At 32.3% G+C, this 17,416-nt stretch overlaps 1 protein-coding gene and 1 long non-coding RNA gene across 2 annotated transcripts in view; one reads left to right on the top strand and one right to left on the bottom strand.

The window, feature by feature from the left end:
- The window catches only part of LOC143054968 (phospholipase ABHD3-like), a 37,475-nt gene that overhangs the window by 15,451 nt on the left and 4,608 nt on the right, over nucleotides 1-17,416 (top strand). Inside the window, exons 4-9 of the mRNA XM_076228064.1 lie at nucleotides 775-835; nucleotides 3,096-3,141; nucleotides 7,236-7,348; nucleotides 10,368-10,544; nucleotides 11,042-11,093; nucleotides 13,966-14,131. Coding sequence (XP_076084179.1) covers nucleotides 775-835; nucleotides 3,096-3,141; nucleotides 7,236-7,348; nucleotides 10,368-10,544; nucleotides 11,042-11,093; nucleotides 13,966-14,131 — 615 coding nt within the window. The remainder of the gene's footprint in view (nucleotides 1-774; nucleotides 836-3,095; nucleotides 3,142-7,235; nucleotides 7,349-10,367; nucleotides 10,545-11,041; nucleotides 11,094-13,965; nucleotides 14,132-17,416) is intronic.
- LOC143054969 (uncharacterized) lies at nucleotides 3,485-5,732 on the bottom strand. Its single transcript, XR_012971900.1, has 2 exons — nucleotides 5,188-5,732; nucleotides 3,485-3,989 (listed from the first exon to the last, which is right to left on the bottom strand). It is a non-coding gene; the product is annotated as an uncharacterized LOC143054969 (long non-coding RNA).

Genomic DNA, 17,416 nt, shown 5'->3' on the forward strand with positions numbered 1-17,416 from the left:
TGTAAAATTGATACTTATGAGACTTGTCATAATTTATAGAACACCAGAAGATAATCCAGGTTACAATTCACCATCCTTGTTATATTCCTTAGACAATTCTGGCAATTTTTATAAAAATGGAAATAAATCGTATAATTGCTAATGTGACAACTCTCCACCAGAGATCAAATGTTCACATTGATAGGGTACTGTACATCCTTCAACAATAAGCAAAACTCTTAAATCAATTCTAATGAGAACACTGACAGCCTAATTTATAACAAAACAATTTATGAAAATATGACAAATATAAACCAGCAACAACTCCTGAACTACAGGCTCCTGAAGAATATGGCAAAGTTAAGCATGTTTCTGTGACTTTTTTTGTATATATGTACTGTGAATTAAATATTATACATTAGATACTCATTTTCTGAATTTCTTGGGAAGATATGAACCACAAATTAAATGTTCAACAAATTACAAATTTGTGCTATTTAAGTTGACCTTGACCCATGAAAAGAAATGAATCCACAGTCTTTTTTTTCATAGGGTTTACACAATGAAAGTCAGCATGGAGATCTGGGGTTGAATTCATAAAACTTTGCTCAATGCTCCAAGCACAAAAATCATGCTTGAAACATGAAATCCAGCATTTTGATTGGTCGAATTTGTGGTATGAGTACAAAAAACTGACTCGAAAGTTTTATGACTTCAAGGCCAGTTGTATTTTACAAGATATATATCTGCTACTTTCTGTTAACTATTTTATAAATAAAATATTGAATATTGCAGGTGATAGTAGTTGTAGTTACATCCTCCATCTGGTATCTGAAGCAGCACAGCATGGCTACAGGTAATTAATACATTCTAAGGGGACATAACATAATGAGTCAGGGGGGAGTTGTAGTTACATCCTCCATCTTGTATCTGAAGCAGCACAGCATGGCTACAGGTAATTAATACATTTTAAGGGGACATATCATTATGAGTCAGGGGGGAGTTGTAGTTACATCCTCCATCTGGTATCTGAAGCAGCACAGCATGGCTACAGGTAATTAATACATTTTAAGGGGACATATCATTATGAGTCAGGGGGGAGTTGTAGTTACATCCTCCATCTTGTATCTGAAGCAGCACAGCATGGATACAGGTAATTTATACATTTGTATGCCCCCACTGTAGTGGTGTGGGCATTAAGTTTGACCCTTTTCTGTCTGTACTTCCGTACGTCCCAAAATTGGTGTCTGTTCTCTTATTTTTGTTCGCCTTAACCAATTGTTATGAAGCTAATACACAATGCTTATCACCACAAAACTCAGATCAAGTTTGAATTTAAGTGGTGTCACTTGTACTACTCTGGAGTTATGCCCCTTTGCATATGAAATAAATGCTGAATATTTTGTTTCCATTCACTCACTTTAGTTAACCTCAAACAAATCTTATGAAACTTCTTCACAATGCTTAAACAAAACACAGATCAAGGCTGAATTTCCCTAGTTCGCTTTTACCGTTCTAGAGTTATGCCCCTTTTATAAAGGGAAAAATTGCTGATTTTTTTTTCATTTCTTTTCTCTGACTTAAGTTTGTCTTAGCTAAACATTATGAATCTGATACACAATTTTTATAACTACAATACACAGATCAAGTTTGAATTAAGGTAGTGTCATTTTTATCGTTCCTTCATAATGTTGAATGCAAGTGAAGGCATCATCTATGTCACATGAACACTTTCCCCATTTATTTTAAAGTATGTGTATGTGTCAGGGGGATGCTTTTGTAACATATTAAACATAGAATATTCAACTTTAAAATCATTACTTTCTCAAATTGAAAACCACTAAAAAAAAATTATGTCCATGTAATCAATTGCAGAAACAATACCATGACATATCAACCTAAAGAAAATTAAGTTTCTACAGAATTCTGGAGATATAGATAAGCACCAAATCGGGTTGGAAAATGGAAACAGATCATTAATTGTTCAACAATAATGTTTGGTACTCAGTCTCATATGCCTGCACAAACCAATTTTTTTTTTATCTTTTGTAATTTCATCAGACTCTTTTGAGGGGGGATGGACCTTTATCGGGACTTCTGGATTGGGTGTTTTAAGCTCAGGATTTCGGGATTGATCCTTTCCGAACCCGTGAATTCTTTTGTTGTCAGGGCCATATAGTTTTACCCTTGTCCAAATGTTGTCCGAAATTCAATAATTCCGTCATTCTGTCATTCCGCAACAAACCATTATACAGAGTTTTTTTCTAAACGCCTTGAGATATTGGTCTGATTTATGTGAGTTTACCATGATGAGTTACAGATCAAGTTTGTGTGAGTTTCGTCCCGCTCCCCTTATTCATGTTATTTTTGCCAAAATTAAGGGTTTACAACTTTTTAATTACAACTTTACAATCATAATTATACTAATTTTTCTTCTATACGGCTCAAGATTTTGAGCTGATTTTGATATGTTTGTGTCCACATGTGTCATTAAAATTGCAGATTTTTGAACTTTTTGAGACGGGGCTATTTGTGTTGCTTTGACACATCTAGTTTCTAATTTCGGGATGTAGGTATTTAAATTTCTTTAAATTCAGACCTCATAATTTCATGTTTTTAAGCCCAGATTTCTTAGAGCTTTTGAAATACTCAGGCTTTTCTACCTCAGGAATAGATTACTTTAGCTCCATGTATCAAAACATTTTGGAATTTTTGGTCCTCAATACAGCCTCTTCAGTTTCATACTTTATTTGGCTTTTTAATTTTTCTGATTAGAGAGCCACTGATGAGTCTTTTGTAGAAAATTACAAATTTCAATCCTGGTATCTAAAGTGAGTTTATTACTGTGATTCCACTAATTTCTATTTATAGATTTGTTGTGTTTAATCACTTATTTCTATTTATAGATCTGTTGTGTTTAATCACTTATTTCTACTTATAGATCTGTTGTGTTTAATCACTAATTTATATTTATAGATCTGTTGTGTTTAATCACTAATTTCTATTTATAGATCTGTTGTGTTTAATCCCTTATTTCTATTTATAGATGTGTTGTGTTTAATGACTAATTTCTATTTATAGATCTGTTGTGTTTAATCACTAATTTCTATTTGTAGATCTGTTGTGTTTAATCAGAGAGGAAATGGAGGAGCAAAACTAAAGGTTAGTGAATATTGTTATATAGATGATGAAATGTATTGTACCTTTGAGAAGATGTTCCAGTCTCATTGATGTAATCCTGAATAAATTCAGGCAAGGAGATAACTCTATTTCCAAGTCACAATGTATAAAAAGTTGCGAGTATAGGTCAAAGTACAGCCTTCAACACGGAGCCTCACACCAAAAAGCAAGCTTTAAAGGGCTCCAAAATGATTGGTCTGCTTGTGAATTTTTATTTTGTCTGTTGAGGTTTTTAGTTACAAACTTCCCTATCTAAACATGTCACTGCCAATTTATAAATGTATTTACAGTACAAGGCCATTTAGCACAGATAACAAACACGGCACAGTTTTAGCTGATCTTTTTATAACCTTATATATATTATACATGTATACATGGTAAATTGACATCATCAATCTTATTATTGTAAGCCATTTAAAAAGTTTTACAAAATGTGTCCTTTTACTGAATTAAAAATCCTGAGAACATAGACCAGGTGTCTCCAGTGACTGTTTCTGACCTATTGCTTGCATCATTCCTGACACAAACTCTGTCCCCTTTAGTCAACTGGATGGCAATACTGATAGCACCTTCAGACCAGTTTGTACCAAATATTGGGGCGTAGGATTGATCATTTACGGCTAACTGGCAGCGAATGTTCTGTCCTCCCCAGGATCGAATTGTGGCCGATATCATGTAGAGTCCGGACTGTGGCACAGTAAATACCCCAGTGTTCGCCGAGTAGCTGCCTCCTATGTTAGTTTTCACGGAATCAAACTTTATAACGTCATGTGGTCCAGGTTTAAATGTTTTCGTTAGAATTGCAGTAAAAGCTGGTATGGTTTTGGGTGCTGTAAAAAAAAAAGTATATTGATAGTAAATGAAAGATAAAAATATGATAAAATAAATATTACTGGGGCCAGACTGAATGTTGATGGGATTTTGAGTTTTGAGATAAGTCCTGTTTAATTCATATATAAGAAATTTCAAAATGCGAGTTTAAATTATTGCGATTAAAACGCTGTTGCATTTTCACAACAATTTTTGAATTTTCCATACTGTCTCATTGACACCACACATCTCTTTTTATTTGAATCAAAATAGATAATACTCTGATTTTCAACCTGGTCAAATATTATGTATAGATGTAACATTCCACAATGTTATTTTAGAGTATATAATCGAAAATAACCAACATTTACTGAAAATTCATTGGCATTTAAAACAATAAATCTAAAACATTTCTTTTTTATTAAATGTAAAGCAACAGTGAATGCAACTGATAGGTTGAAAAAAAAAGAGAGAGAAATTGTGATCATCAAAAATATGATGCAAAATTATTAAAAATTGTAGATGATTTTGATTGCTTAAATCTTAGGGAATAATGATTTTACTTTAGTTCAATAATATTTGTCTAGTTACTACTGGTAGTTTTTTTGTTTTTTTTACCTTGTTGGTTGACCATTATTTACTCATAGATTTAATCAAATCATCGTAACAACTATCTTAAAATCTTTTCTTCCTTTATACCAAATGTTACCTACCAAATTAGACTTATTACTGGGAATGTACAATCATAAGCAACATAAATCCATAATGGGTGCCACTAGGACCTGCTTACCTTTCCATAAAACCTGCATCTCCCCTGGTTATTGGTGGGATTCAATAAGCTCAGTCTTTAGTTTTCTGTTGTGTTTTGTATACTGTATTTTTTAGACTGTTATTTGTCATTTGGTTCTTTTTCTTATTTAACCATGGCGATGTCAATTTATGTTTATGATTTTGAATGTTTATCTCATGAATTTGAATGTCCCTTTTATCTTTTTCCTCTCTTTTAATTTTATGTACTGTGGAGTCATTATTATATCAATTTTCGTAGGTTTCATGGGTACAGGTAAACCATGAATTCAAATGTTCAACGAATAACATATTTTCAATAGACTTTGTATATAGAGATTGGCAAAACCATGAAATCAAGTATTCACGAAAGTTTTCAGCAATCTATGAAAATGGATACCCACAAAAAATAAATGAATACACAGTACTTACCTTTAGCTGTGATACTCTCATCCACTATTCTCTTTATATCGTCTGTGACATCTAACATTAAGTTCTGTTTTACTTGGTCAATGTAACGTTCAAGTTTCTCTTCAAGTTTAAGTGATTCCAGAACCTCTCCTAGTTTTGTTGTCACTAACTGTGACATTTTAGTTTTGATAGCATCGTTGACATACTGTTTGACGTGTTCGTCTGCACTTGACATGTCAACCATGGCCACTAATGGAGCATTTTGATTGTCCAGTAATGGAGCGGGTAGTTTATTGCCACCAACATTTCCATAAAATAGTAATAAAATACATCCAAAAATTGAAAATAATGGAATCTTCATTTTAGAAAATGATATGTATCACAATGCCTCGTCTGAATCAAATGATAGATTTAAAATCTTGTAAACCCTTTATATAGCAGAAAATGATATTTGTCACTCAATCCAGTCGATGCTCAGAAACATCTGTTTTGAATGGAAAATTGACACCTAAAAATTTAACACTTTATATAGCAGGTCAAGTTTGAATTTTTGTGGTTTGAATGTTTCTACATATATGCTGATTATGATTATCTTGGTCAATATACAGGATTCAAACTTAAGGATGTACTTAGGTGAGGTTAAGTGAAAATTAATAAATTAAGAAGTTAAAATTGATTCTATAAGCTGGTAGAGCATCAATTAAGGATAAAATTAAGTTAAAGATATTGATAGGTCATGGAGCTCCTTTGCGAGATATTTGAGATTTAAAATATGGCGGTAAAAGGCTGACTCTGACTTTTACCTTATATTTGTATTGATATTATTGGGTCTCAAAACAAAAGAAAGAAAATCAAGAATCTTCTAAAATTTTGGTGAATGACCTTTCGTGAGCTATTAAGTCTTATATGAAAAAATAAATGGGTGTTATGGGGCAAAATATTTTACATTGTATTGTATGGAAAAACTTGAAGGGTTCCGAACATTTGACACAAATTCCAAAACCTCACCTAGCTTAGTACATCCTTAACTACAAACTTCTCTTGATCTGTAGTATATTGTAGTATATATGAACTACAGATCAAGTGAATTTTATACATATTTAACATTCATTATTGAATAAAAAATGTGACAGGGTTAAAATGTCAATAATAATGATTTTTAGGATTTATCTCAATATCACTAAAAATAAAATTGTATTTTAGTCTAAAATGACAAAATCACAATAATTTCTGAATTTACAGTAATATTTACAATGATTTAACAGCAATATTCTAACAAATTATTATAAACTTAACAATAAAAGTCTTCATTATGTCAACACTCAAATAAAGTCATATTTTCCCCTTCAGAAATTATTTAAATGAAAAAATATCAAATAATTTACAAACCTTTGTTTTACAAAAATTACTTATGGCAAAAGTTTATGTAAGTCATGACCAATTCAGTATACAAACAATCAATTTTAGTCTTGAGAATTTTTTGAAAGGTGTACGAATCAGATTAACATAATTAGTATTTGTTTACAACAGTGCAATATCTGTAAAAATTTGTTTAAAAACTTATTTTGAAAAATTATCAATTGTTTAAATAAACAGGTAAATTATGTCACCGGTACCTTAATCTAGAACGTTTACAAATTTTATCCATTGATAACCATTGGTAGCTTGTGAATGTGTTTACTTATTGCATTTACTTGAGGAGGGAGACTGTGACTGACTGTACTTTTTCAATTTTGCATTACATAATACATTTATAATGGGAGGGGGACTGATTACTCAATTTTTCCCCTTATTTTATTTTGATCAGTAGAATATTTAATGGTACTGAAAAGAATGGTCAATAAAAATCTGTTCTAATATACCAATTCAAACTATTTTAGGTCAATTGTGACATGTGTAATACGTTAAAACAATAATGAAATAGAGATATTTACATTTTTACAAACCTTAAACATGTAGAAGATTTGTTCTCTTTTAATAGTTAGCATGGTTAGGAGAAAAGAAAATTTCAAAAAAGATTTAATTTTTCAATATTGATGACTGATTGTGTTTACTCTTTTTATTGTTAGACTCCACGGACATATTGTGCAGCAAACACAGAAGATTTAGCTCATGTAGTCAATATCATCAAAGGGAGATTGCCCCAGGCGCCAATAATTGGAGTTGGTGTTTCATTAGGAGGGTAAGTTTCCTTAGAACTTTTTCAAAGGGAGATTACCCCACGCTCCAATTATTGGTGAGGGTAAGGTTAATTTTCCAAAGAACTTTTCATAGGAAAAAAGGGGCTTAGGTGACCGAGTAGTCTTAAGTAGTGTACTACTGTAATCACCAGCCTGTAATAAGTCAACACTGAGGTTAAGAGTTTGAACCACACTTGTGCAGGAGCATTAGATTATAATCTTAAGTGACTAGGTCGTTGGTATTCTCAGGGCACTCCACCTTCCTCCAGCATTAAAAACTGGCAGCCACAAAATATAGCCCAAAAGTGGTGCTCAAAAGTGTCGTTAAAACACACAAAATCAAATCATACAGAAAACTACCCTTGAGAGGACAAATTACCTTTTAATCTATAACCCAAAATATTGGTGTTAGCTGTTTCATTAGAGGGAAAGACAGATAACATGGGGGGGGGGGGGGGGGAATCAAAAATCATAATTCCCATACAAACAGAAAACACAATGGCCTAAAATATAAAAAAGGACAAAAGTTCAAACAACTATAACACAATTAACCTTGTTACATTTATATCATAGGAATATATATATGTGTGCATAATATAAATATGTATGCAAGTTAAGGATGTTCTCTGATTTTGTTTTTGACTTTTTGTCAGATATTTAGGGATCCTCTAGATCAGGTTTTATCCATGTGTTGCTGTCAAAAATTTTGCCACTAACCCTTACTTTTATTTTCAGAATTTTCTTTTATTTGTTTAGAAATCCATATTTTTTGAAATTCTTGGTTTTTGGGATACGATTGCTTTCAAGCAATCTGTAGACTTATACCAGTGGCTCAGGACAATTCCCTCACGTCAACCGTTTTATTCTAAACATTAAGGACTATCTCAGATTCTTATGATTGTCTTGGTTTAAAAGGTAAAAACAAACAAGGGGATTGAACTTAAACAACTTTCCTATAATGTTCTTTTCATAATCTTCATGTTTGATATTTCCCTTGACTTATATGCATGTTTTTAACAACTCGGAAAATCAGAATCAAGTAGAATTTATATTTAGTGTTTTTATAAATTTAGAAACACGTTTAAGAGGGAATTCCCCAGTTGTGATAAAAATGCGAGAGTTCTCTGAATTCCAATAAATCTATTTCTGTCATATAAGAACTGAAGTGGAGTTTTACTTATATGTCACCGTTATTAAACTGATATTTGATATTGTACTTCCATAAGAAATAGAGAACCATTTAGGTTTAATATACGTTCTTACTACAGGGTTTGTTTAGGTAATTGTGCGCATGTGTATAGTTTTCTTGACTTCAAGGAGTACTAGGTTAAATGGTTGCTCTGGATTCCCCACTCAATTGATTAATTTATAACTCATGGGATCCTTTCTATGAATGTCTGCTATTGAGGGTCATTGTTGTTGCATAATTTTAAATCATATGCATCATTTAAATTAAAAGAAATGTAGTCTGTTACTTTCAACATCCCTTCAGGCGAAATGGAGTCTTCCATATTATCGTTTCGAGTTGCCTCCCTTCGGGAAGTCACTTCCATGAATTCTGAATCAAAACATGTACAACACGTTGAGAAAAATTAACTCGTTCTGTCAATCAACGACGTATTATGTTAAAAACGATCGCAATTTAAACCGAGGAATGTGTACGAAAAGGAGTCATGATCACTGACCCAAAGGAAATTAAATATTTGAAGAGTTAACGTAGGAAAATAGGTGATAAGATACGAAGTGAAATACTTCTCTCACTCTGAGTCTCACAGTGACTGCTGTAGAAAGTAAACTTGGAATTGATAGTACAAAAATAAAGCACAATAGGCCTAAGTACATTGATTATACACTTTTAACCAGGATTGGCTTTTTTGATACTATTCAGATTACGTAAATTACATTTTACATCAGTTGAATTAGTTTTGAAAATAATATTATCCAGCTAAATGTATACATGTGTCAATGAAAACAATGGCAATCGTATCTCTCAGAGCAATCTGCTCTTTGATTTCGATAGTTTTTTGTCAATAAGATAAATATGTCTAAGGAATCTAGAGAGAATCATTTCCTGCTGAAATTCAAATGATTGATTTTTCTAAAAGGACATAGACCTTTCATTTTTTCTGCCTTTTTAGTTCTGTTCTTGTTATTTCCTATCAATTTCTTAGAGTCTTTTAAAAAGCTTGCAATTTTGGAAATATGCTGTCAACTTTCTTAAGCAAGCAACAATTGATAATTAGTGTGACCATGTATTTATCTAAGGGAGATAAGAGGAGAAAATACCTATTTATATTACCCAAGGCTGTTTCATTATGAGAGAGAGAGAGATACCTAATAGTGTTCATGATGTTATCAAAAACAAATTACCCCAGGTTCCTTTTATTTGAAATGAAAAATGTACAAAACATAGATAGCGTTTAAATGTTGGTGAAAATAAAATAGAAAATAATGATAAAACTCATGTGTGAGGCAACCAATGGAACTTCAAGACAGCTAGAAAGTCCTGCACTTGGAATCAGGCTTCAGCTGGTCCCTAAACAATAAAGTTTTAACCGAAACAGTAACCACGCTGTATCTCATTCATATTTTCATATGTTTCAAAATTCTATTAAAAGAACCGATAACGGATTTTCTCCGTAAATTACACGACACAGCGTCTGTAACATTTTTAAGTACTTCGATAAGATTTTATTTGATATTATGTTTATTTATAAAGTAATTAAAGAAAATAGAAATGTATTAAATGGATAAATGTATGAAATAAGATAAGTTTTACTGTATATTCTCCCTGGATATCAGTTATAATTGTATGTAACAGGGATACTTGATGGAATGCTGTACATTAAGTAATTTGTTAAAACAGCAATGAGTGCAATAAAGAATTTATGAATGTTAAAAAAAAAACAATAATGCTTACTAGTTCATCAAATGGATATCACACTAATCTCTGAAACATATAAATGAAACAACATTTTTTTTTAATTAACATTCATGTTCAATATCTTTGATTGTTTACAGAATGCAGATGCTTAATTATCTGGCGAGGTCAGGTGACAAGAGTCAGTTAGAGGCTGGGATGTGTATCTCAGTAGCATGGAATGTCTTTGAGTCGGTCGAGTCTCTGGAGAAACCAGGACTAAATCTACACGTTATCAACAGACAACTGTCAAAAACATTAGTACAGATGGTTCAAAGGTTAGTAAAGCAAGCTAAACTAAATGAGATTATTATTAGAGTTAAATCTCGTCTGTACTAGCCAAATTTCACAAATTTAAAGTTGTTTATAAAAAAAAATATATCATGAATGATGGTTAATTACGTTTTTCGGGTTATCAGTTAGACCGCATGGTTCTATTATCATAGGGAAACACCCGAGACGTCCAAAAAATATATAGGTGCTCCTATTATTGGAGAAACATTACACAGTTGTGTTCACACATATGGCTGCATGGAACACGATCGGAAATTCATTTGACGATATCTTAACGTTTCGAAACGAAGTGAAAAATATCGTGCGCCACGTGGGCGCTTACATTTGTCACTGTATGCGCCATTTCTTGTCAATATGTGCTACAGGCGCAGGGCGCACATACTTCCCGATCACTGTTTTTTATATAATTCAAGAATAAACATGGATACTTTTATCTTTTCATCAATAACTAATTTGAATTGTAGTATTTTTCTATTTTTAGCAATATGGAAGTGTTTGAAAATCATTTTGACAACTTGGATCATATATTGAAGGTGAATATATAATATTAAAAATAAAGATGTTGTATGATTGACAATGAGACAACTCTCTTCAAGAGAACAAAGGACACAGAGATAAACAATTATAGGTCACCATTAGGAGTGATCTTTTTTTTTACAATTGAAAAGGTGATTTACAGACTGCAAAAAAAATAATTTAATCCAGGATTAAAAACAAACATTTAAAGCAGACTTATGTCCCTTTGTTCATATTCTTGCATTCAAAGTTGATGAGAGATGATTAAAACAAAACTTTTTCACTGATTATATATGTAAAACTACAATTGAGATCAAGTTTTACTTCTACATATTTTGGTGCAAGTAATTAAAGTTTCACTAGGTGGATGAAATTGAAGAGAGAAAACTTTATAAAAACTCAATTTATTCATCAGAATTTATCTGTTTTAAATATGAACTAGAACACACCTGCAAAATCGGGGGGAAAAAGAGCGTATGTAAACTGTAAAAAAAATATACTGACTGGAGAATATGAGGAGAGGTACAAAATTCAAAGGTACTTAGGGACTGGGCACATTTTTTGCCCTCCCCCTATTTTCCAAATACCGATTTTTATATCTTCTGTTTTTCTGTACTCTATGAACATGCATATTTACTTTAATTACTAAACAGAGAATTTCAGGAGAGGTATCAAAAGTCAAAGGTACTTATATACATATATATACATCAGTGAACGCCATGAATAGTAAAGAGACCCTTCCCCCCCCCAAGATAACCATTAGAATTTATAACAAATACAGTAATTCATAGTAAATGTATGTATGTATACAGAAATATATCTGCAGTGACCGCAGTTGATAGTAAACCATAGGCGGATCCCGGGGGGGCCTCCCCCCATTTCGTTGAAAAAAAATTGTTGATTATATGGGGAATCACTGAAGCATGAGAGGAACCCCCTCCCTTATGAAAAGTTCTGGATCCGCCACTGTAAACTAATTGATAGTAAATAGCAAATATTATTCATTTTCGTTTTCCTCCCAAAATAACCCAAACTGGAACACATTAAGCAAGGATGATACATGCTAGAACTCAAAATGATATCAGAAAGCAAAGGAGTATGTTCGATAAGGTCCTAAAATGGCCCCCTTTTTTAGCATAAATTTCAAATTCGGATTTATTTACCAATATCACGATAAATTATAGCTAATACATTGACTAGATAGGATATAAGTCATTTTGTTGAAAATTTTACGTTTCTGCGTTTTATTATGACGTCACAAGTTGTACTCATATTGATTTTTCAAGAAAAAATCAATGAAAATGGGTAAATTTCCAAAGATTATTTGAAAGGAAACATAGAGCACATACGTCGACAACAAAGATCTTTTAAAATAATGTTTTTGAAGACATTTAACATGTCTTATTTGAATAGAAAGCTTGTCGACACCTGCGCTCTATGTTTCCTGGTCCTTTATTTGGTTGAAATCTAGCTGATTTTGTCAAATTTCACCAAAATCCCTTATCTTGATCTTTTTGGGATGTAAAATTCAACGTGTTAGAATTAAACTTTGACAAAAACAGCTCTGTATAACTTTCTCTCATGCCTTTTAGGCAACTTAAAACAATTATTGTCTTGTAACCATGAACTTTATAATTTGGGCCAAATATGGCACTTACCGAACTTACTCCTTTATATACTTTATTCATAGTCTTTGTATGTTCAAAGTTCAGAAAAACACAAACCGGAAGTCTAATCTGACTTATAGTTTTGTCAAATGACAGGAAAATATCCAGACGCATTCTTTTTCATTTTTTATCCCAAAATAACCCAAACTTAATGATCATAAGAATGGATGACAAATGCGACTATACATGTTACCTATAGGACACAGAGGCATGATGATTAATTTATTGTGAAAGGAGGAGAAGCGACACACAAAATGAGGTATTCTAGTTTAACAGTGTAAATGAGAGATATTGTGGGTTTGAAGTCAATAACAAAAAATCAACACATTTATCCAACTGTGGATTCATTATTAAATGTTGGATAATATTTTTTATGGATTTCGTTGCTATAGGTGAACCATGAAATTAAATGATCATCAAATGAAATAAACTTTTTCTGAAAACTTCGGCAAAACAGCAAAATTAAATTCCACAGATATGCAAGTTTTCCCTCGTCCACGAAAAATAGTACCCACAAAAATAAATGAATCTACAGTAAACATGTTTATGTCAAAATTTAGAAATTTAATAATGGAAAGGATCTTCCTGCTAGCCTGCTATATCATATGAGGGCTGTTCCAGAAATTACCATGTCCCCTGTGAGGCGATTCTTTTTTTTAACTCCTTACCATCCACAGAAATAAAAATTAGTTGGAACAACACTCCCTTTGAACTTTGGTATTCAAAATACAACCACCCATATAAAATTTTAAAAATTGCCTTCCCTTGGCAAAGTGTTTTCTGGAACAGCCATCATCAGTCCTTAACTTCCAGCTTACTCAATACTTATATATGTTTATTCATGAAAATATTTACTGTGTATTCATTTATTTTCATGGGTACCAATTGTCGTGGTTTGAATTAAAACTTGCATATTTGTGGATATTTAATTTCATGGTTTTTACAAAGTCTGCATACACTCCTTTTAAAAAGAAAGTTGGAATTTTTTTGAACATTTAAATTTGTGGTTCCCCTGTACCCACGTAATCCATTAAATTGGTATCCAACGAATATTAATAAATCCACAATATGACATTTACCTTCTATATTTCCCAGCAGAGATATCATTAGTGAGCAGTAGTTAACAGTTCTCCCTTATTTTTACATGCTTTGACATCCAATTAGGTTGATGTAAGTGAAACAGCTAAGATCTTGATGAATGATATTATTTTCTTGTTTTCAGTCCTCAACAATTCGTGAGTTTGACGAAAGATTTACATCTAAGATCTTTGGTTATGATACATGGCAGGACTACTATAAAGAAGCATGTTTACATGATAAAATACATGCACTTAAAGTTCCAGTGTTAGTGTTAAATGCAGCTGATGACCCCTTCTCTCCCCATCATGGTAAGTGTGAGATAACATCCATGCACTCAAAGTTCCAGTGTTAGTGTTAAATGCAACTGATGACCCCTTCTCTACCCATCATGGTAAGTGGTTGATAAAATATATATAAGAAGACATGGGTACCAATTAGACAACTCTCTATCCAAGTCACAGTGTGTGAAAAATAAACATATGCCAAAGAAGTAACTGCTTTCAACACAGAGCCTTGGCTCCCACCGAACAGTCAGCTATAAATTTACAAGATATATACCTTAACCATTGTTAACACTATAGATATTGATAGAATATAAAATTGATTCCTTTTTCATGGTAAGTGCGAGATGAAATGCAATGTTAAAAATACTACTTTCTCCTATGGTTAGGTTTCTATATATAATTTTGCACCTACTGGCAAAAAGATTCAAGATTGCACTCTGCTCACACCTAGATAAATAGTTATCAAAGGTATCAGGATTAAAAGTGTGTACTGTGGACGCTCTTTTCATCAACAAAGAAGCTCAATAAAGACCCCAAAGAGTAGTTAAAGAGAATTGTGGAACCTATTTTCCAAATGTTTTTGTTAAATAAAGCTACGGTAATCTATTCCTGGGGTAGAACATCTTTAGTATTTTGAATTTGTTTTAGTCTTTTTGTTAATTGTTCTGTGTGCTCCTTTCCAATTTGAAAGTCACACCAAATCTTATGGATTTTACTAGTGGGGCTATATTGTGTAGACCTTGTCCATTCTCTTGTCTGTTCTCCAACAAATATTTCTAACTAAGGATTTTCTTATCCCAGGAATAGATTACCTTAGCTGTATTTGGCACAACTTTTTGGAATTTTCGGTCCTCAATGCTCTTCTACATTGTACTTGTTTGGCTTTTTAACTGTTTTGATCTGAGCGTCACTGATGAGTCTTATGTAGACGAAACGCGCGTCTGGCGTATTAAATTATAATCCTGGTACCTTTGATAACTATCTATCACACCTTCCTCAATTACAAGGAGCAGAAGTACTATAGCCTGTCAGCAGATTATCAGTGATTAAATGTAACATGTGAGCTCTTTCCTTATCTATATGTGATATCTACTTCCAATCCAAGACTGAATTTTTCAGAATTGTAAATTCAGATATTGTTGTGTGCATTTATTATTGCTATTGTTGAAGAATGGACAAAAATAGGAGTTTGAATATTGCAACTTCAGAAAAATCTGCATACAGGTATATGTATCAGATACCAAAAATGTGAGTTCTTATTATTGCCATACTCACCCAGTCGCATTATTTGCATAACAAAAACCTTGCTATAATATCTGAAGTTTCTGTATGTTTAATGAACTCTTTTTAGACACACTCATCTCAAGTGCTATTGTAAAGAATGATGTCAAAATTAGTCAACAGCTTCTAATTGATGATTTGAAATGTGTTAGCAGTTACAATTGTCTTAACTAACAATTCCTTCCCCTTTTCCCAAAATGTCTCCTATAAAATTAGACTTATCACTGGGTTTGTACTTTCATGAGCAACACAAAAGGTGTCACATACAAATGACATATGGAGCAGGATCTGCTTACCCTTCCCGGGCACCTGAAATCACCCCCAATTTTTGAGGTTGCTCAGTCTAGTTTTCTATGATGTGTTTTGTGTACTGTTGTTTGTCTTTCAATCATTGAGTTTATTTTCAAAGTTTAAGCTTGAATTTCCATTTTGGTCGATTTTGTATTATTTTTCGCCTCTCATTTGCCATTATGTCAGTCAATTCTTTCCTGTTATCAGTTACTTTGGAGTATAAGTGGTTAGAAAACAATGTGTGCATTCTTGTTACTGTTAGTTCATATGTTGTACAAACCCGACCACATTATGTATGTGACTATCCCAAGTCAAGAACCTGTATGTTGAATGTTGAAATGGTTGCTGTCCATCATATTTGTAGCTTATTGTTTGGTCCTTAATCTAGGTGTTGGTTTTCTTGCTTGGAAATGTTTTGTCTTATCAGAGTTTTTCAAATTGAAGATTGCTGTTGGGTGATTTTTATAACCTCATTTACTGTGGTATTAAGTCATCTCATTTGCAATCCTTTTTTTTTTTTAGAACAAAGTAAAACAAACAAAAGTGGAATAAAAATGTTTTATTGAGGTTATAAACCCAAAAATGCAATTCAGGAAATAAAAAATAAAATTAAGCTAAACAAAAACTGAAGTTCATCTCATTTACATAATGCATGAGGTATTTATCTGGGTTATTTTCTGATAAAAGTTTACATCTAACACCATGTTACTTCCTGTGAGGTTCAAATTGTGGAATGTACCTACTCTATTTTATACAAAATTTATTAGACAACTTCTTAAAGAAGAAGCTGCTGTTAAGTTGATGCCTTACAGGTTGGTTACTTAAAAAGGATTTAAAAAAATGAAATTTAGCACTTTGAAATCATTATATATGTTAGATATTGTTTCATTTGAAATGTATTTGTACCTTAAATTCAAATGACTCAAGCCAATTTTAGAGCACAAATTGAGGCTTTTGTTTTATCTGTTCCCTCACTGCAACCAATCCACAAAAGTCCATCTTTGTCAGAATCCAGACTTAAAGGCAGTACAATTCCCATAATTCCTTATATAGAATAATCTCCCCAGTAGGACTTAGTATATGTAATGCATGATTACTAAAATCAGACACAACAATCATGTGGTTAGAGGAAACTGCTATATCAACTGGGGTAAAATCAGTTTCATCTGTATTTACACTACCACAGCTCTTATATGTCCATTGGATTTGACCCCCATAATCTAGAGCTAACACCTGTCCTTTTAAGTTTTTGTTTATACATGTACGATCAACAACTAATATTTTGTCATTAATACTTTTGATTTTCCATGGCAACGTAAACAGTCTCTGGTTGTCTTTGTCAAACTCATAAGTGTGTTGTATGTCTCCTCTCTGATTTATAACTATAACTTTTGAGACAACATCTGCTGAAGAATTGTCTGATTCAAACAGTCCTACTAGTGTCTGGTTATCTTTGTTAACGTGAACACCTGCTGTGTTTAATGGAGAAAATGATTTGAAAATTTTTACTTCATCATCATTATAAAGTTTCAAACCATTTTTCCAACATGAAATTATTAGGTCTCCATTGTGTTGTATTGCCATATCATAAACCTTGATTTCAACTTCTTCCTGTATTTTGATATTGTCATCCTCAAATTTCACTGCTTTTAATTTCTCATTAACAAGATAAGCTATGAAAGCTGTATTATTATCACAATGATGTATACTTGTAACACGGTGTATATCAGATTGATA

The sequence above is a fragment of the Mytilus galloprovincialis genome, chromosome 12 (genome assembly GCF_965363235.1).
Source record: "Mytilus galloprovincialis chromosome 12, xbMytGall1.hap1.1, whole genome shotgun sequence".
Classification (NCBI taxonomy): Eukaryota; Metazoa; Mollusca; class Bivalvia; order Mytilida; family Mytilidae; genus Mytilus; species Mytilus galloprovincialis.